At 51.5% G+C, this 21,005-nt stretch overlaps 1 protein-coding gene across 1 annotated transcript in view; it reads right to left on the bottom strand.

Moving 5' to 3' along the window:
• Positions 1 to 389: 389 nt before the first annotated feature.
• Positions 390 to 21,005, bottom strand: part of Ppp1r37 (protein phosphatase 1 regulatory subunit 37) — a 36,308-nt gene continuing 15,692 nt past the window's right edge. Inside the window, exons 2-13 of the mRNA XM_036182689.1 lie at positions 6,823 to 6,920; positions 5,703 to 5,748; positions 5,496 to 5,596; positions 4,981 to 5,100; positions 4,533 to 4,683; positions 4,296 to 4,451; positions 3,942 to 4,054; positions 2,454 to 2,595; positions 2,186 to 2,352; positions 1,326 to 2,070; positions 1,018 to 1,104; positions 390 to 938 (exon numbers count right to left, since the gene is read on the bottom strand). Coding sequence (XP_036038582.1) covers positions 1,022 to 1,104; positions 1,326 to 2,070; positions 2,186 to 2,352; positions 2,454 to 2,595; positions 3,942 to 4,054; positions 4,296 to 4,451; positions 4,533 to 4,683; positions 4,981 to 5,100; positions 5,496 to 5,596; positions 5,703 to 5,748; positions 6,823 to 6,920 — 1,922 coding nt within the window. The 3' untranslated portion in view covers positions 390 to 938; positions 1,018 to 1,021. The remainder of the gene's footprint in view (positions 939 to 1,017; positions 1,105 to 1,325; positions 2,071 to 2,185; positions 2,353 to 2,453; positions 2,596 to 3,941; positions 4,055 to 4,295; positions 4,452 to 4,532; positions 4,684 to 4,980; positions 5,101 to 5,495; positions 5,597 to 5,702; positions 5,749 to 6,822; positions 6,921 to 21,005) is intronic.

The raw sequence follows: 21,005 nt of genomic DNA on the forward strand, positions 1-21,005 counted from the left end.
ACAGCTCTCCGGTCCACAAGCCAGGCAGATGCTAGTGTGGGAACAGGTGGCTCCCAGGCCCTGTGCACACCCCTCCCTGGGGCCAAGAGAGGACAGGCTGGACCTGCTCTCTCAGCCAGCGGAGTGCCTTCATCTGGCACCTTGGGAACCTCCCTCCAGGCTGGCTGCGAGTGGCTTGAGGTGTATATGGACAAGAGGGTGGAGGAAGCAGGGAGGTCTGTTCAGCCTTCTGGGTTTCCTTTGGGGGCCACTCACCCTCTCTCCCACCCCTCGGGCAGCTGGGCCCAGCACAAAGCAGAGGCAGATGGTCAACCCAGCTCCCGTTTATTAGAAAAGGCGTGGCAGCTGCACCAACAGGAGTGGCCCAGCCCACCCTCCCCACACCATCCACCCACCCACTGCCCACTGCTGTAGTGCCTGCCAGGGCGCAGCCTCAGTGGCCTGGGCAGCAGGGTCCCAGAGCCCCACTGCTGCATGCCCAGTTCCCTGATAGATTTTATTGCACTTAAGAAAGAAAGCTCTCTTCCTTCCCACTGGCCCCACCCCACAGGGGCTGGCAAACTCCACCACCACGCTCACCAGCCAGGTCTTGAAAGGGACCAGGGGGCCATCCTACACCTGCCCTGCCGCCTACCCCTCCCAGGGCAGGCTGGTCACTGGCCCTCCAGGACCAGAGCAGCCTTGTGGCCAGTGACCCTGGAGAGCTCCTTCCGACTGTCCTCTTCCTCCTGTCCACCCCAGCCCCAACCTGGGGAGCGGCAGACACATAAATACGTGCTCGAGTCCGGGAAGCACTCCCAGCCCCGAGCCCCTGTGGCTGTAGTGTTGCTGGAGCGAGGCCTGGGATACCCCGCCTGGCTTCCTGGGGGACTAGGCCGGGAGTCAGCAGACCCTTGGGGATGGCTTCAGCTCATCACAGACCGGCAGGAACAAAAGAACTAGGAACAGAGGTGAGGATGGTCAGCAAGGCTCACAGCTTAGCGCTTCATGCCAGCCCCCCAAATGGCACCTACTTACAGTGTCACAGTGTGTCCCGCGGGGCCTCCTGACTGGCCTCTAAAAGCAGTTCCTCTAGCTTGCTGGCACCCGGGGGTCGGTGCAGGGCTGTAGGCAGTAGGTGGCAGCCCCCTCAGAGGCAGGTAGGGTATGGCCTTGCCCTCCAGACCACAGTCCCCACCCCAGGGAGAGCTCTGGGGTCCCAGGTAGGAACCAACAATCCAATGCAGTTTCCTTTCCCTTTAGGGCATTCTAAAGAATGGGGAGCTGAAGCCCACCCACAGGCGGTTGCTTCCTTGACGGCTTATCCCCTCCCTCACTCTGCTTACCGTGCTCCAGGCTGCAGCTGCCCCCCTTAGCCTCCAGCCCTGGGGGTGGCTCTGGGGGCAGTGCCAGGGCAAACTCAGGCTTCAGGCCGTTGGGTAGAGGCTGGCCTGCCTGAGATGGCTCCGGCTGGGGCTGAGCCTCGGATGACTCTGGGTCCTGGATGTCCATGGTCTGAGATGGTGGAGAGGCAGGTGGGGAGGGAGGGGAGGGTGGAGGAGAGGAGACAAAGGTGGGAGGAACAGGGGGCTCTGGCCTCTCGGGTGGACTCTCCACCCGGGTCACCACAAACACCTTGTGGCCTCGGCCTGGGCTGGAGACAGAAATGCGCTGCTCAGCGGGGGAGGAGGGGCTGCCTGGGGGGCTCTTATCCCCAGGGCCTAGGGAGTCCGTGGAGGCTATGAGGGCAGGGCAGGGGGCTGAGGGACTCTGGTCAGCGCCGCCCTCGGCCCTCTGCTGGGCCTGTTGCTTCTCCTCCTCCTCTTCCTCCTGCTCCTCCCGGTCAGAGTCTGAGTCCGAGTCTGAGTCAGGGTCAGGCCCAGGACTAGGGGCCCCATTCTGCGCCCCCATGGCTGGCAGGTCCCCAGGCTCTTCCAGGGGCTGCGGTGCGGTGATGGTGATCTCGGGCATGGAGGCCGACAGTTGCAGCTGCTGCTTCTCCTCCCGCTCTCTCACCAGCACGAAGTTGCGCTTGCAGCCGTTCTGAATCTCGGCCAGTAGTGCCTTCTGCGTCTCGATGAAGCTCTTCACCTGTGGGACCCGGCCTGCTAGGGCTCTGTGTGGCCTCTGCCCTACCCTGGGCCCCTCACTCTCCCGCCTGCCCCGCCCAAGAAAGACAACACTGCTACAAAGCGAGCGCCCTCACCGCCTCCTTCTTGGGCTCTCGGTCCAGGTCCAGGCGAAGCAGGGAGTGGTTCACCTTGAGGGCCAAGGACAGTGCCATGAGCCCGCCTGTCTTGATCTCGTTCTCCCGGAGGTCCAGTCTCAGGAGGCGGGGGCTCTCGGCGATGAACTCTGCCACGGCCACCGCGCCTGGGAGGGGACCGCAGGGGCTGGCCACGGGCCCCACGCCTGGCCGCGCCGGCCGCCCTGCCGAGCCCCGCCGGCCCCTGCGCGCCTGGCCCGCATCCTACCCTCGCAGGTGAGCTTGGTGGAGGCCAGGCCGAGGCGCAGCACGCTCCGGTTACTGATGAGCCCGTTCTTGAGGTTGCGCACACCCTCGTTCCCAATGGGGTTGTGACCCAGGTTCAGTGTCTCCAGACTCTGTGTGTGCGGCTGGAAGGGACAGGGAAGGTGAGGAGGGGAGCCACGGTGGAGGAAAGGCTAGAAAGGTGTGTCAGGAAAGGAGCAGAAAAGGAGCAGAGGTACACGTCTTCTCTCTCTCCTCTATCTGCCTCTCGGAGCACAATTCTACCACAGGTCTCTCCCAGGCTGGGGCTCCCCAAAGCCCACACTGCCCACTCTCCACCAGAGTCCACAGTCTGGCTCCCTCCCCTCACCAAGCCGGTCTCTGAATGGCTTTAAGGACCCTGAAAACAGCCTTCTTGTGAGAAGGCACCCCACAAAAGTGTCTCCCTCCCCTGGAGTGTTTGCACCTGCTCCAATTACTTTATATATTACGTGATAATAAAAAGAGTAAAAACTGGGCTGGAGAGACGGCTCAGAGGTTAGAGCACCGACTGCTCTTCCAGAGGTCCTGAGTTCAATTCCCACAACCACATGGTGGCTCACAACCATCTGTAATGAGATCTGGTGCCCTCTTCTGTATACATAATAAATAAATAAATAAACCTTAAAAAAAAAAAAAAAGAGTAAAAACTGCCAGGTGGTGGTGGTGGCAGCAGTGGTGCACACCTGTAATCCCAGCACTCGGGAGGCAGAGGCAGGCGGATCTCTGTGAGTTCGAGGCCAGCCTGGTCTACAGAGTGAGTTCCAGGACAGGCATCAAAACTACACAGGGAAACCCTGTCTAGAGAAAAACAAACAAAACAAAACAAGAACAACAAAAAAGACTAAAAGCTTACTGACTGCTTCCAGAAAATATTAATTTTTTTTAGGCCAACGTTTTCAATTTGTGCAAAGCACTGTCCTATGTAGTCTGTTATAAAAAGGCAACTAAAGAAATAAGACCCAGCTTGGGTCTTTAATCCCAGCACTCAGAGCAGAGGCAGGAGGATCTCTGAGTTCAAGGCCAACCTGGTCTACAGAGCAAGTCTAAGACAGCCAGGGCTACACAGAGAAACCCTGCCTTGGAGGGGGGGGGGGGAGAGAGAGAGAGAGAGAGAGAGAGAGAGAGAGAGAGAGAGAGACTGAGACCCCCAATGAAAGAAACCTGGCAACATGGCCCAGGGCTGGCTGAGGGCCCAAGGATCTGAGTTCTATACCTGGAAATTTATACATGGTGGAAAGAGAAAACTGACTCCTGCAAGCTGTCCTCCAACCTTCACGTGCAAGCACGTGTACACACACACACACACACACACACACACACACAGACACAGACACACACACACACACACACACACACACACACACAGAGAAATAAAGTAATCAAAGATTTAAACATTAAACTTGTTGGGGCCAGGCAGGGTGAGGATGATGAGCAAGCCTTCTAGACTCACCAGCGCCATGCCCAAGAAGGCCATGCCTGTGTGCGTGAGCTGGTTGTTCCACAGCACCAGGGTCACCAGACCCTTCCTCTGCTCCTTGATACCCTCGCAGATGTAGGCCAGACCTAGAGGAGGCAGGTGGTCAGTGCCTCTTCCATCCCTGGAGAGACTGTCTGCTCCTCTGTACCAGTGAGACCCAGGAGCTCTGGCCTGACCTCTGACCCTCAGTCCTGCCTAGACTCCCTGTCAGGGCTGTCACAGTCGGTAGCACACCTGCCTCTTCTGCCAGCCGTAAGCCTGAGAGAGGCGACACCGTGCCCAGCACAGGGCTGGGCACAGAAGGCGCTGGGTGACAGACAGGCACACCTGAGTCTAGCACGTGGTTGTTACGCAGGTCCAGGATTTGCAGGGAGCAGTTGAACTTGAGCAAGTTGCCCAGCTGGGCTGAGTCCTGCAGGCCATTGAGCTTGTTGTCTGCCAAGTACAGCTCCCGTAGGTTCATGTTCATCTTCAGAGCTGTGGCTGGGGAGGGGGTGGGAGTGACTGGCCAGCCCATGTCCTGGGTCACCTGTCCAGCAGCGGGCCTTATAGACACAGACTTACCCAGTAGCATGAGGGGCCGCCCAGACAGGCTAGCATTTTCTAGGTGCAGCACTGCCAGGCTGCTGCGGATGCGGAGGGCACGGGCCACAAAAGGTGCAGAGTGGTCCAGCAAGGGTGTGTTTCGGGCATCTAGGTATTGTAGGCAACTTGTCTGGTGGGGACAAGTGAGGGGAGAGGTCATTCAGTAGTTACAGCTAGCACCTGGGTTTTACACACTGGGCCTATGTCTGAGTTCCCTGATTCCTGTTATGGGGACCCTCCTCCCAGACAGTTCCACTTCGTGCTCCAGTCTTTGCTAGGCTGAATAAAGCAGGCTGGAGACATGGCCACTTTCCGAGGGTCACCTAGGGAGGAGTGAAGGAGGTGCATTACCTTGCAGGAGGGCAGGAGAGATGGGCTTGGGATAGGTCTCCCCACATTGTTTCCTACCAGTGTGTGAGGTACCCACCTTGCGCATCATGTGGGCAGCAGCCTGCCAGCCCCGGGTGCCAATGTGCTTGTTGAAAGAAATGTTGAGGTGTGTGGCCGACTCGTAGTACTCAATCATGTCAAAGAGGGCCGAGGCACCCTGGGGACAGGCACACGTGGGCTTGGCCTCAGGTCAGATGGCCAAGGGAAACATGGGCTGTGCCTCAGGAGGGTGCTGGGCGGCAAGAGCCTCAGAATGACAGGCATGACTTGTGTGACCTGGGGGGCTCTTCTACAACCATGCTCACGACACTCAGCCACAGGTGCAGCGACTCCCCAGGTGCCTTTCAGCCCTGCAGCATGGCAGCCAGGAACGCTCCTGGTGCCACACTTGCCCCTCACCCAGCCCCCCAGGCCTCACCTTCAGGGCCTCAGGCCCACCCTGGACATATCACATCAGACACCCCCATCTGGTCTTCATGAGGCCCTGCCCTTGCCCTCTCCCTACCCAAGCCTCAAGAGGGCCTAGGAGCCTGGTGGCAGCAGGATTCTCACATCTTCATCCAAGTTGGTCTGCTCCAGGTCCACAACCTTGAACTGCAGCCTCTTAAAGACCTCCTCCAGAGCCTCACAGGTCTTGTAGTCAAGCTTCTCCCCTGGGAAGGGGCGGGCACCTTTATGTAGAGTCCACACCACCACCTGTCTCTGATTCCTGCAGAAGCCACCAAACCCTTGGACACCTGCTATCCCTGGGACACACACCTTTTAGGTCCAGGCAGTTGATGCGTTGCTCGAGGTCCGTGAACTCCTAAGAAAGCAGGACGGGTCTTGTCAAGGCAGGTAAGACACCCAGCAACTGGGGTGGCCTGCAAGTGGGGCAGTCAAGGCTCAACGGCTCTGCCATGCCCTGCAGTGAAATGGCATCTGGACTGGGCAGGGCAGCAGGACAAAGGTCCAGAGGACAACCGGGGCTGGTTCTGAGCACAGAGAGCATGAGATGAATTTGCCTGGAGCCAGGAGCCACAGCCCCATCACTCCAGCTGACGAAGGGAGGTTGAGGGTACCTATTTAAACTTTTGATGTGTGTATGTGTACATACAAGTGTGTGTGCACGCACACTCACTGTTCACATGTGAAAAATGTAGTTCTCTACCTCTATCCACCATGTGGCTTCCAGCGGCTCAAACGCAGGTTGCCAGGCTTGACAGCAAGCACCTTCAACCACTGAGCCATCTTGCCAGCTTGTTTTTTATTCTGGAGACAGGATCTCATATGGCCCTGGCTGGCCTCACACTCATCGTGTAGCTGAGGATAACCCTGAACTCCATCCGCCTGCCTCCACCCTCTAGGTGTTAGGATGACAGGCAGTGCTAGTTTCTGTTAACTTCCTAAACAGTAGGGGTCTATCTCTTGAGGTCCAGATTTGGGTTTTTGCTGTTCTGTCCTTGTTTGTTGAGTTGGACGTCAGTACAGAGCCCAGGCTGATGCTCACCTTAGAATTCACACTTTAGGAATGAATTTTGGAGTTCAGACTTGAAGGAATGGACAAGATGACCTTTCTGTGAGGACAGGATTTCTCTGGGGCTGACTGAGTCAGTAGTTACCACTTACTGTGATTCTGGGTCATTGCTAACTTCATAGCTGAACTGAGGATTTCTGCAGCTGTCCTTAACACAGGCCCTGGCTGGGAGCAGGCTGGGCAGGCCCCAAGGCTGTGCTACCTACACTCATGTAAGGGTTGGGGATTTAGCTCAGTGGTAGAGCGCTTGCCTAGTAAGCACAAGGCCCTGGGTTCAATTCTCAGCTCAAAAAAACAAAAAACAAAACAAAACAAAAACCACACGTCTGCACAGGCGTTTGGTGAGCGTCCCATCCCACATACCTGCAGCTGCCTGAGGAGCTTCGGGATCTGCCGGCAGTTCAGCTTCTGGCAGGCCTGCCTGTAGGCAGTGATCACTTCATCCACAGTCACGTTTTGGGCTGCGGGCAAAGGAGCAGGCTCAGACTCCACAGTCCTTGCTTGCTGCCTTGCAGGGCCCTCCATCCCTCCCTCCCAACAGCAGCATGGCAGAGCTCCAGGTCACAGGCATCACACAAAGCTGGCCCAGCCCTCTACAGAGAACTGGGCTGTCAGGCAGCCACAGGCACACACACAGCTCAAGACTGCTGCTTACAGGTTCCTCCTCTACCACCAGGTCCCCTGCAGGCCAGCACAAGGCCAGGCAGGCGCTAGCTCAGGGTACTCTAGTTTCATTTTGTGAGAAACACCCTGACAAAAAGCACCCCCATGGGGGTTATCCAGCCTCAATTGTAGGTTATAATCCCTCACTGTAGCAAAGTCACACACCACACCCACAATCGGGGCAGAGAGGGAAGAATGTACCAGGAAGCTTTCTCCTGCCTTATAACACATCTCAGGGATCAGTCTATAAAACCAAGTCCAGGGCTGGGGATTTAGCTCAGTGGTAGAGCGCTTGCCCAGCAAGCACAAGGCCCTGGGTTCGATTCTCAGCTCAAAAAAACACAAACAAACAAACAAGTCCACACTCAGAGTGGACCTCCCATCCTACCTCAAGCGACAATCAAGGAATCCCCTAGACGGGACCACAGCCCCTTGATCTAGACAATCCCTCGTTAAACCTCTTCCTCACACTAGCCCCAGATGGTGGTTGGTTTGACACCACATGAGTTGGATCCCTGGACCCACATGTGGAAGAAGAGAACCGACCCTCTCAAGTTGTCTTCCAACTTCACACGTGTGCCTGAATCAAGTGACACGCCCCAAAAACAATATAATTTTTTTTAGTTAAAAAAGGTTTGTTTTAGCCAGGTTGTGGTAGCACAAGCCTTTAATCCCAGCACTAGGGAGGCAGAGGAGTCTGAGCCTGCTCCTTTGCCCACAGCCCAAAATGTGACTGTGGATGAAGTGACCACTGCCTACAGGCCGGCCTGCCAGATCTCTGTGAGTTCAAGGCCAGCCTAGGCTGCAGAGTGAGTTCCAGGATAGTCAGGACTATGCACAGAAGCTGTTTCAAAAAACAAAACAAAAAAAGGTTTATTTTGTTTTGTTTTTTTAGACAGAGTTTCTCTGCTTTTTAGATTGTTAATAAAGAAATAAACAGCTGCTAAGGCACATTGGATTATGAAAGTTGCTAGGTTAAACCAACCCATATATTTAAAAATGTCTTGACTTCCAAATTTAAGTCAAAGGGTATGTTATGTTGGGGAAGAGGTTCTACTTTTATTTCCACAGGAAATGAGAAGCTGTGGATTCATTCAGGGTTAAAAAAAAAATCAGGTTTGATCGAGGAAGACCCCCCTGAAATCCTGACTGCAGACATAAAGAAATAACCTAAGAGAACTACAAGACACGTGATCGACAGTTTACCTGCTCAGACACAGAACAAAAATCCTTTTGGTTGACTTGTGTGCAGTGCACAGTCTATATGTATGTTATCTTTAAAAGTTGATGTATTTTCAGAGCAAGGGGACCAAACACCAATGAAAACAGATGGCCCAGCCAATCCAGCCTTTCAAAATGCCTGTCACAGTCTCCTCAGAATTCTGCTTCCAGAACAGCTTCAAGGCTGCTGGCTGAGATGATATAGCCTCACAGAATACTCTAATTAGAACTTGATCATAATCTTAAAATTTCTCAGGGTCCTCCAAAGATAACAGTTCCCACAAACAACAAGAAGTACTCCAGAGAACTCTGCCCACACTCCCAAAAAATGGGTTATGGATATTTACTATCATTTAAGGGGGGTTGGTTTCAAGTTGTAATTAGTAATGGTCAGGAAAAAAGCTGAATATGGGAGATTAGATTCAATGATCTTGTTCTGAGAAGAAAAGGGGGGGGATATAGAAATGACAGGATACAAAGATAGATTGTTAAATCTACTTTTAAACAAAGAAACCTGTGAGTCTCAAAATGTTTTACATTGGCATCGATTTTGGTTTATTGATACAAATTTAAAGTTAATTTTGTTATGCTGTATGTATGTTTCTACTCTTGTTCAGGGTATTGTGTTTATGCAACTCATTTAAAAATGTAATGTATAATTAAGAAATACAGATTAATAGTTAATCATCTATAAGAGTCAAACTTATAGTCATGTCAGACATGTTTTCAAGGCTAAACAGATATATTTAGATAGACAGATGGTCTTCAAAACTTCAAAGACCTACAGAACATGGTATTTAAAATGTTTTTGGTTTTTTTGTTTGTTTGTTTGTTTCGTTTGGTTTTTTGAGACAGGGTTTCTCTGTGTTAGCTTGAGACAGGGTTTCTCTGTGTAGCTTTGCACCTTTCCTGAAACTTGCTTGGTAGACCAGGCTGGCCTCGAACTCACAGAAATCTGCCTGGTTCTGCCTCCCCAGTGCTGGGATTAAAGGCGTGTGCAACCGCCGCCACTGCTTTTCTCGACAATGAGACTTGTCTGCTCCTGGCAGCAACAATTTACTTCAGAGAACATAATGGATATTGAAGAAACTCCATATGGAAGAGTTTGCTTTCTTGGTGGCAAAAGTTAGCCATTTGGCCAAGAAACTGCCCTTGCCTCAATTACTGACAGTGTACTGTCCAAACTGGACCAGCAGGACACAAAAGAAAGCCACTGCCAGATTTTGCCAAGACAAAATAGGACAGCCCTTCAGAATTCCCTGCTTCTCAAAAAAGTCTGTAGGCCAAAGGTCACAGAAGAACCTAGTAACTGTCCAGGCAGCCAGATGTCCCTGTCGTTAGGTAACATTTCACCCTTCTGGGGTCTTTGACGGAGATGAAGACTAGATAGTCAGAGTTAAAGTTTTCCTTTGTTATGATAAAAGATAAATTAGGTATAAAACTTTAGAGTCACAAAGATAGAATACATTCTCTAATTTTGCCAAATATAAATAGACTAGATATTGTAATTCTTTGTTGTATATAATTTTACTATGTTAAAGTTAAAACCTTCTTCCTTTCTTCTCCTTCTTCTCCTTTTTTGTGGAGCTGAGGATCAAACCCAGGGCCTTGTGCTTGCTAGGCAAGCGCTCTACCACTGAGCTAAATCCCCAACCCTTCCTTTTTTATTTAGACAGAAAGGGGGAAATGCATTAGAATATTCCTTTACACTGAGTGAATATATGTTGCTGTGATTGGTTTAATAGAGAAGCTGATTGACCAATAGCCGAACAGGATAAAATTAGGTAGCAGAGCCAATCTGAGAAGGATGGGAAGAAGGGCGGAGTCTGGAGTGGCCAGCCAGATGAAGAGGGAGCAGGAGATAAAACTGCCATGTTAATAAAGGTACTGCCATGTGGCAGAGCATAAATAAGGAAATTTGGTTTAGTTTAAAATGTAAGCACTAGTCAGTAACAAGCCTGAGCATTTACAATTAATATAAGCCTTAGAGTGATTATTTGGGAACAGGTGGTTGGGACAGGAACTTCTGTCTTCTATATTTCTGTCTGCCAGATTTCCTTCTTCTGAACTTTTTAGAAAAATACATTTAAGCCAGGCACTGTAGTTACTTGGGAGGCTGAGGCAGAAGGATTAAAGTTTAAAAGCAGCTGGGCAGTGGTGGTAGTGGCACACACCTGTAATCCCAGCACTGGGGAGGCAGAGGCAAGTGGATCTCTGTGAGTTCGAGGCCAGCCTGGTCTACAGAGCTAGTTCAGGACGGGCTCCAAAAGCTACAGAAAAACCCTGTCTTGAAAAACAAAACAAAAAACAAAACAAAAAAAAGTTTAAAAGCAGCTTGGGTTAGAGTGAGTATAAGACCCTATCTCAACTTATAATTAAATAAATATACAGGGGCTGGAGAGATGGCTCAGAGGTTAAGAGCACTGACTGCTCTTCCAGAGGTCCTGAGTTCAATTCCCAGCAACCACATGGTGACTCACAACCATCTATAGTTTGATCTGGTGTTCTCTTCTAGCATGTAGGCAGAACCCTGTACAGATAATAAATATATATATATATATATAAACTGAGTAGACAGTTCCACTAGTAGAGCACCTACCTAGAATTCCCCCATTGAGGATCTGAAGGTGTGGCTCAGTGGTAGAAAGCTTACAAAAAGTCCTAGTTTACATCTCCAGTAACCCATGAACCCTACAAAACAATAGATGTTCTCATATCACATACATACTTGAAGATTTTGGGTGCTGACAACTACTTTGAAAACAGCAGCAATTACAGCCACTTCCACTGGGCTTTCCAGGTGATCATGAGGAGGAACACACACAGCAGATGATAGTTTAAAAGGGGCTGGCTTTATCTAACTGGCATCTTTTCTAAGTCTATTTAATATTTTGCCTCTAAAGATCACTCTGAGTCGTCCCAGGGTTTACCAGAGGGCACCAGTGAGGCTCCAAATAGACACTTGGTTCAACCAAAGGCCATAGGTCCAGGCCAGTGGCATTAGCTGGGGTGAAGCTGGGCCGGGGCTAATATGGGCTGTTTTGTCATCACTGGTAATTCTCAGCCTTGTATAGTCAACAAGAAAACTGACCACATAGCCTGGTATGGGGACACAGGTACATAATAGGTAGTTGGTGCAGGAGGAGCTAAGGACAGTCTGGGCAATGTAGTGAGACCCTGACTCAAATACAAATTAAAAAGAGGGCTAGAGATACAGCTCCTAGTGTTATAACAATGATACTAATACTGGGCTGGAGAAATAACTTAGCAGTTAAGAGCACTGGCTGCTTTTCCAGAGGACCTGAGTCCAATTCCCAGAACCCACATTGTGGCTCACAATTGTCCAAAACTCCAGTCCCAGGGGACCTGATGACCTCTTCTGGCCTCTGTGAGCACCAGGCATGCATGTGATACACAGACAAACATGCAGGCAATAACACCCGTATACATACATAATAAATAAACATGACGGCTGCATTTTATCAGCTTCCCACCTTCTAAGCGGTGATACAGTAAAGAAACAAGAATAGAGGCTTGGGTTGGGGATTTAGCTCAGTGGTAGAGTGCTCGCCTAGCAAGCACAAGGCCCTGGGTTCAGTCCTCAGCTCAAAAAAAAAAAAAAAAAAAAAAAAGAATAGAGGCTCAGAGCTGGCCCGTGATGCTCATGCTGTGGCAGCCCCAGCCTACCATAGCAAACTCCACTCCACCTGGTGTGAGCAAGGCCTAGAACATCACCAGTGTGGTCAAAGGAGAAACTGGTGAGTAGCTTGGGGGGACATATTAATCATTAATGGACCTGTATGTATTTAAAGGAAGACAGAGGCAGGGTTGGAGAGACAATTCAGCACCGAGAGCACTTGCTATTCTTGCAGAGGACCTGGGTTCCGTTCCCAGCACCCACAACAGGCAACCCAAACTATTTGCAACTCCAGCTCCAAGGGTACCTACACAAATATGGTGCACACATATACACCCTGAAGCACATACTCATAAAATAAATAAATCTGGTTTTGTTGTCTTGTTTTTTGTTTTTCAAGACAGGGTTTCCCTGTGTAACTCTGACTGTCCTGGAACTCACGCTGTAGCGCAGGCTGGCCTCGAACTCACAGAGATCCGCCTGCCTCTGCCTCCAGGATGCTGGGATTAAAGGCATGTGGCACTACTGCTTGGTTAAAATACATGTTAGGAGAAAAAAAATGCTGGGGACATGTTGGTCTAGTGTTTGCTGTGATGAGGGAGTCAGGGGAGGCCCAGCTGCCAACTGAAATGGCTGTCAGAGAGGAAGGGAGAGTGGCGTGTCTGTGTGTGTGCTGGTGTGGCCCCTTGCCCTCTTGGAAAGAGCTGCCCAGTCTCAGAGATAAGTGGCAGGAGGAAAGCAGAGAAGGAGCTGGCTCTCTGTCAGCAGGGCACAGCTGGAGAGTCAGTAGCAATGGCTTCTTCTCAATCTTCAGAACTCAGGTTTTCCCTTATAAGACAGGAACTCCTTAGAAAGCCCAGGCTGCTCACACTATTGAGCCTCTATGCCTGGGGGGACGCTCACCAACCTAAGACAGAGCGCCTGTGTGGCCTGGACAGGTTCTCCATGACGAGTAAGGTGACCTGCTGACGTCCCACACAACCTAAGTCAGAAGCTCATTTTTTAGTAAAAGGGAGGACCTGTAGGGCCCAGTCCCCCCATTTGGATAACTGTTGCCTCGCTTGCCGACCTTGACCTTAATATCCTCCCTATGCTAATTCCCTGCGAGATTCCACCCTCCTGAATGTTTAAGTGAAGCTCCTTGTCTGTGTATCCTGCATTATTGGGCATTAACAGCTTAGATGCAAGATTGTAAAACATCAGAAGCAGGGTTGGGGATTTAGCTCAGTGGTAGAGCACTTGCCTAGCACTCTCTATCCTCAGCTCAAAAAAAAAACAAAAACAAAAACAAAAACAAAAACAAAAAACATCAGAAGCAAACTTCTGCCCTCCGGGATTCCCCCATTGTGCTGTAAGCCTGTATTTAAGACCTCCTCCCTCCTTCAATAAACGGCATTCGGCATTCAAAAAAAAAAAAAAAGAAGAAGAAGAGGGGGTCAAGATCATGACGGGGAAACCCACAGAGACAGCTGACCAATGCTAGTTGGAGCTCACTGACTCTGGACTGACAGCCCGGGAACCTGCATGGGACTGAACTAGACCCGCTGTATGTGGGTGACAGTTGTGTGGCTTGATGTTTGTGGGGTCCCTGGCAGCAGAGCCAGGACTTATGCCAGGTGCATGAACTGGCTTATTGGAGCCCATTCCCTGTGGTGGGATACCTTGCTCAGCCTTGATACAATGGGGAGGGGCTAGGCTCTCCTTCGACTTGGTATGCCAGACTTTGTTGACTACCATGGGAGGCCTTACCCACTCTGAGGAGTGGATGGGGGCAGAGTGGGAGGGAGGGGAGGAGGAGGGAGAAGGGGAGGGAGGGGGAACTGGGGTTGGTATGTAAAATGAAAAAAATTTTTAATAAATAAATATATTTTAAAAAAAGAAGAAAAGAAAGCCCAGGCTGGCCAAGAACTCATGACCCTTATGCCTGGCCCCACAAGCACTGGGGTTCCATGCATGGCTAAGGACTTTCAACAAGCAACTCCATTTAGCAGGACTGGGACTGATCCCAGATCCAGAGACAGCACACTTCCATCTTCATCTTATCCTGGGAAGCCTGCCAGAGGGCAGGGCACCTGCCTCGTCACAGCGCCAGAAGAGGCAGGCTCATCTTCTCACTGCCACAGCAATGGAGGTGGGTGGGAGTATGGGCCTGTCACTCAAGGAAGGGCCGCCAGGGACAGAACTGAGTTCCATAAGAGAACACTGTAGCATGGCTGGCAAGCAGGGCCTCAGCCGTGGGGCCGCCTCTCCCCAGGGACAGGCTGCTGTGGCTCTCACAGAGACAGTGAGAAACCTGATGCTGAGCATCAGGTGACACCGCCAGGAGGCTTGACCTCACATGTGCACACAGGTGCAAGGTTGTGGATGAAATGCAGGGTGGGCCAGCACAAAGGGGCAGCAGCGTCTCAAGCCATCCCCAGCAGCTGGGTGCTGGTAGGAAATAGGCATTCTGTAGGGGTCCCTACCAGAAAACAACACTGGGGCTGGGGTGCACACAACCCATAGGCAGGGTTATTCACTAACCTGCACCCTAACCCCATGCTATCCTTATTGGGAACAACCTCCCTGGTCCCTGGTGTCCACCATGGACAAGGAGACCTGGAGGCCAGGCTCAAAGAATGCTGTCTTACTTGGGAGGTCCCAGCAAGGGCCTGACTGGGTATTATTAATGAGCCCCTAGGTGATCTGTGGGAACTACCCCCAGAGAGCCCCCACACTTGGCAACGTAGATACTGTGTTGCTATTATGGAACAAAGAGGAAGAGGCCAGTTGGCAAATGGAGAGGGGCTGGTCCCCAGGCAACCACCACAGGGAGCAGCAGGTCTGCCTGTTGGAGAATTTAGCAGACACCCAAACCCAGCCCTGTGGGAGAGTCAGAGAGGGACCCAGAGGGCAGCACAGCACTGGCAGCAGCCCTTAGGAAGGCACAGAGGGAGGGGGTGGGAAGGGGCAGCGGGAGGCCACATTCAAGGCCTTGGTGGAGGGGTTGCAGGAGCAGCATGGCTGAGGCTCCGGGAGACTGTCTTCTGCAGGGACAGAGGGAGGCCACCCTATGTGAGGTTCTGGTAGCCACTGAGAACGCCCGCCTTTAATCCCAGCACTCGGGAGGCAGAGGCAGATGGATCTCTGTGAGTTCGAGGCCAGCCTGGGCTATAAGCGAGTTCCAGGACAGCCAGAGTTGTTACACAGAGAAACTTTGTCTTGGGGTGGGGGTGGGGAGTTATACTTTATTTACAAACTCCAGCAACTGGACACATCTGTAGTTTGCTGAGCTCTGGAAGGACACACAGGGCGCTGCCTTCTAGGAAGGCGAGCTAGACAAGCTTAAGAGTGAGGAAAAGTCAGTGTCTCACAATGTAGTGTCAGGCCCCACAGAAACCTGGGACAAGGCTCACTCAGTCCCTGTGGCTCCTAGCACAACTCACCCCACCACCTACCTAACCTCTTCCAGTCCAGGGGCTAGGCTTCCCTTCCCCCAGCTTCAGATTCCTATAATTCGGAGGTTTTGGCCCCACACTCTCTTAGCTCCTGGTCCCCTCTTTGCCCTCTCTCTTCTCCCTCTCTTGCCCCCACCCCCATGGCCCCGTCTATTCAGCTGGCCATGTTCAGTCTGGCCTCTTCCAGATGCCTCCGGCGGCATGCACCTTCATATCTATGCTAAACCTTCTCAAGCCGACCTGGAGTGGTCACGTCCTCACTGTCATTCATATGGCCCTGGCTGTCCTGAAATACACAGGTGTGCACCACCATGCTGTCCAGGTTCTCAGCACTGAGCCCCGTGCAGGCATCCACACATTCAGTCACTTAGAAAACCACAGTGGCTCATGATGTAAATCTAGCCCAGGGGAGGCTGAGGAAGGATTAACCTGAATTCATGGCTAGCTAGGCTACCGAGGTAAGGAGGGCTAAAGTTGTGTTTTTAGTTTAAATTACTGTGTTTATTGATTTATAAAACAAAATGCCTCTAACCTGTAAGCCCCACTTGCCCAAGGACAGATAACGTCCCAGAATGCTGGGGGCTGTCGCTCATGTAAGATAACAAGCCACGTGTTTTTGCTGCTGTAAACAAGCTTGATTGCCCTAACTGCATAGAGTGTTCTTGGTCACACACAGGCAGGAGGTACATATGCAGGAAGTATATCAGGATGTAGGCTTGCCCTGACTGGACAAAGTGGGGTTTGCCTTTATCAACCTCTGTGGACCTGGCCGGTATTTAATCCGTTGCTTCAAGTTTGGCTCAACAACTGTGGTAGTGGTCTTATTCAGCTGGTGGGATCAACAACTTCACATCAGTAAATTGGGGAGAACGGAAAAACAACTTTCTGTGCCCAGCCCAAAGCAGCTGTCTTCAAGAGGACAGAGCATCTGAGAGAGTGATACAGAAAGAGGAGGAGCATGGTGGCGCTCTAGGGGAGGGAGGGAGGTGGGGTGCAGTAGGGCACCATGCTCAGTGGAGAGGCCCAGGTTCCTAAGCAAGCTGGGACTGCGCTCTGCCTGCGGCCTTGGCTTCCCTTAGCTGTCCAGGAGTGGATCTGTAGTGGGAGTTAGAAACCCCAGGCTCCACACCCACCCCAGAGTGGGGAAGCTGCCTGATAACTGAGCTGACGTCCTGGGCAGTGTGGTGACACACCCAGCTGGTGAGTCCCCATCTCCAACAGCATCGCTGACTCTCGTAGTTGCCTTTCGTGTGAGCTGGTCTCCCCTGGGGATGCCATGATGGCTGCCAGTGGCACTGGAAATGGGAGGTATTTACAGCCCCAGTGGAAGCAAGTTCCTTCCTATCACACACTGGGGCTGGGTCTATAGTAACCTGGCATGGTCCACTCCTGGAACCCCGAGGACAGTGGGGAGACTCTCTTCTCACTCCCACCCCGGCCTTCTGAGGGGGTCTCTTCAATACTGACTGTCCAGGTGGCCATGAACCCACTGCCTCTGAGGCTGGCCCTGGGCTCTTAATCCTCTGCCTCCATGAATGGCTACTGCATCTCATAAGACAAATCCTTAGACGGAGTAGATGGAGCTACCCCATCACCTCTATTTGCAGGACGGGCTAACAAGAAGCTGGGTGGGGGAGCCATGCTGCTGGGCAGATTGGGGAAAACAAGGAGAAGCCTTGTCATTTGGCAAAGCCAGTCCAAGGTACAGAGGCACAGAGCCTCTGATCCAGATCCCGCTGTTGGATGCTCACACTCAGACTCACTTGCCCAGGCTAAATGAAAAGGTTATTCACCACAGCATGATCTGCTGGCATCAACCGGCACCAATGAGGCCCAAGGCTCATTCCTGTCATGGACGATGAGGTACCGTGGAGAATGACCCCCGAAAACAATGTCAGAGACCAGGTAAAGGTGCAGGACAAGAGTGGATACCCAACAATGGCCATCAGGAACCCTGATGTCCTGGCAACTCCACAGCCCCACTACTGCCACCCTGCCACGAGCTCCCCAGCCCTGCCCAAAGTTCCACCTGCACTGGTGCTTCAGAAGATGACAGACCCCAGGACATCACCCAAGAAGGCAAGCCTACCTCCTCTTGTCATTACTATGTTCAGACATGATGCTGGCACATGGCCAGCTGTGGTAACAAGCCCCCTGCACATAGACTGACACCCCAGAATGAGGTGGCCCGAGCTGGGGAGGGCCTTCACCCCCTCTACGTGTGCACGTGGCCTCCTTCCTACCCTGTGTGCTGCTGCTCCCTCAGCAGATGTGCCACTCAGGCCTCAGCTCCCACAGCACCTCCTCTTGGAAGGATGGCAGCCTGGGCACACATACCCAGCCTGCCAGGGTCCTAGGACAAAGCTGAGCATGTGGGTAAGGTTATGAAGAACAGTAAAGGTTCTGAGCTTGCGATAGGCAAAGCATGGCATGAGTGTGCGGCAGCACGCTCTGGAGCCATCTCCTGCAGCTTTCCTGCAGCCTCAGCTCTGAACACACGTGTACCTCACAAGCATTACTCACGCCATGTAAATACCATGTCAACACCCATGAAACACCTCAGCTCAGATTCCAGACTATCACGTGTAAACTGGAGGTCTTTTACTGTACATGCAGGGCTTTCTACTCAGACAGACACAGAGCACTGCACTGCCGACAAAAAGCTAACATTTTCAACCACCGTTCCACAGCGGGTGTAGAGTAAGCGCAGCTATAGATGTACAATATACTTATCCCATTAGTATGCAAACTTTTGTTTTGTTTTGTTTTGACTAGACAGGGTCTCCCTGTGTAGCTTTGTGCCTTTCCTGGGACTCACTTGGTAGCCCAGGTTGGCCTGGAACTCACAGAGATCCGCCTGGCTCTGCCTCCCCAGTGCTGGGATTAAAGGCGTGCGCCGCCACCACCGCCACCACCTGGCAACAATTCTTTTTTTTTTTTTTTTTTTTTTTAAAGATTTATTTATTATGTATACAGTGTTCTGCCTGCATGTGTCCCTGCAGGCCAGAAGAGGGCACCAGATCTCATTACAGATGGTTGTGAGCCACCATGTGGTTGCTGGGAATTGAACGCAGGACCTTTGGAAGAGCAGCCAGTGCCCTTAACCTCTGAGCCATCTCTCCAGCCTTTGTATTTTCTTTTACATTGATTTCCTCTGTGTGCACACTCGGAAGTCAGAGGTCAACTGCAAGAGTTGGTTTTCTTCTCCTTCTACCGTGCAGATCTGGAGAATCAAATGACTTTACCCTCTGAGCCATCTGTGTGCTTTGTTTTATTTAGTTTTTCAAGTTATTTAAAATAATTTAGGAGCTAGAAAGACGGCTCAGTGACTAAGAGCATTTACTGCTCTTTCAGAGGCCTGGAATTCAGTTCCCAGGACACACACATGCGTTTACAATTGCTTATAACGCCAGCTCCAGGGGATCCAATGCCCTCTTCTGGCCTCCACGAGCACCTCCCACCCCCCACCCCCCTTTTTTGGGGGCATTCAGCATAAACTCACACAGACATATAGACATAAGTTAAAAATATGGGGTTGGGGATTTAACTCAGTGGTACAGCGCTTGTCTAGCAAGCGTTAAGGCCCTGGGTTCGGTCTTCAGCTCTGGTTAAAAAATAATAATAATAAAAAATAAATAAACCTTGCTTTTTCTGAGTGGTCACCATTGTGTGATGGAGGCACAAAGGTCCTTGTTCCCAGAGCACTAGGGAACCAGGAATGTTAAACATGCAGGGGCCTCTCCTCAATGGAGGAGATAAAACACCTGTTTTCTTGCCCAGCCGGCTGGGAGTGGCCTTTTTGCTATCTGTGGGGGCAGACCTCACCCACCTTTTAATATAAGATCTCACCCAAATTCCCCAGAATGATAATCCCAGACTCTCCCAGTTAATAGAGCCAATCCTGGGGGTTATTACACATACTTTATAGACTGCTGAACTCTGCTACCAGAGACCACACTAGATTCTAGGCCTTTTAGCTATGGAACCCTCATGATCTACAGACGTCTATAGAGACCTCAGGGTCACATATACTTTGTAAAGGAGTTTCTAAGTAGTTACACCTTAAGCTTTACTGTGCACTGGAATGGAAATGATGTGGCCTAGAAACTTTCCCCCAAATTGTACTGTTTAAATATGCTGACAATGAACCACCTGGCCTCAGACTCCCCAAGTCAATCTGCACAGGGTTTTCACTCTTACCTCTTCAAGGTTTGCTTCCTTGCCTGGACACCTAAAGGCCCTCCTAAATGGTGCACTTGAAAGCCGGGCATTGGTGGTGCACACTCCTTTAATCCCAGCACTCGGGAGGCAGAGACAGGAGGATCTCTGTGAGTTCAAGGCTAGCCTGAGCTACCAAGTGAGTTCCAGGAAAGATGCAAAACTACACAGAGAAACCTTGTCTCGAAAAACAAAAAAACAAAACAAACAAACAAACCAAAAAAGGTGCACCTGAATGTCCGCCACCAACGCTGACAGGACACATCCCGTCCTCATTGGGCATGCTCCCAAATCATTATCTGGTTCCTAGTGATGATGAGTTTGAAATCACTGATGACCACCGAGCTGGGAAAGTCACTGGGACCCTCACAGGTGGGTTCAACAGTGTGGCGTGTGTTGGCTCCCTCCAAATCTTCCTCTCAGATGACTGTGGAGCTGCTGCTGATCCCCTGCCCTCCCCACTGCTGTGCCCTGAGCATAGGCCCAGGCCCAGCACTTAAATCTGGGTAGAGGAATGTCTGGACAACTGTGAGGGCACATCTAGCCCAGTGCTGGGAAGAGAATAGGGTCCCCATGGCATTGTCGCTAACCTAAAGCTTTTTGCAGGCTTTCCTCTATGGCCCTAGCAGGAAGGGGCTCCTCAAAGGGATGTGTGGGCCACAGGACACAAGTGCCATTGTCTCATGAAGGAGTGCACCTTCACAACAGAGGAGACAATGACCTAGTGAGGACACAGAGTTGAAGTCAAGTCCTGCACAGGAGGCAGGACTGGACTTCTCAGGATGGCCTAAGACGTAAGAGCAGAGACAGAGCTCTTTGTCTCCTGGTCATTGGGGAGGTGTGGACCCCAAATGATGCAGTTCCTGTCTCATGCTTGGGTCTCCATGCCCAGAAAACAACCAATGGTACACAGAGACTTCTAGAAGCAGTGTGTGAGCCAGTTCAGCTCTATCTAATGGGAGCAAGAGGCTGGAACTTTGTAAACGGCAGCAGTGACCATCATAGTCCAAGGCCAAATACCTTGGTGACCAGGTGGCAGTAGAGCAGAGCAAACAGCTCCCGACTGCGGAGGGGGGCTCACCTGCCCCAACCCAACTGCATCCGGAAACACTGCTGGCACTCCCACTGTTTACCCTTAAACATTTACCCAGGGCTGGGTAGCTGAGGGTGCACAGGGGAAGACCTGGGGATAGGCAAGGGAGGGGTGAGCACTAGGGAGTAAGAAACAATAGGACCAAAGACTATCCTAGGGGAGGCAGTGGGTAGGGCTAGGGACCCAAGTGTAAGCAAGAGGCTGCAGCCCAGGCCAGCTTATCCACTCAGATGTGGCATTGGAACTACCCCTCAGTTTGTCCATGAGCAAAGCAGAC

Source organism: Onychomys torridus, chromosome 1, assembly GCF_903995425.1.
Source record: "Onychomys torridus chromosome 1, mOncTor1.1, whole genome shotgun sequence".
Taxonomy (NCBI): domain Eukaryota; kingdom Metazoa; phylum Chordata; class Mammalia; order Rodentia; family Cricetidae; genus Onychomys; species Onychomys torridus.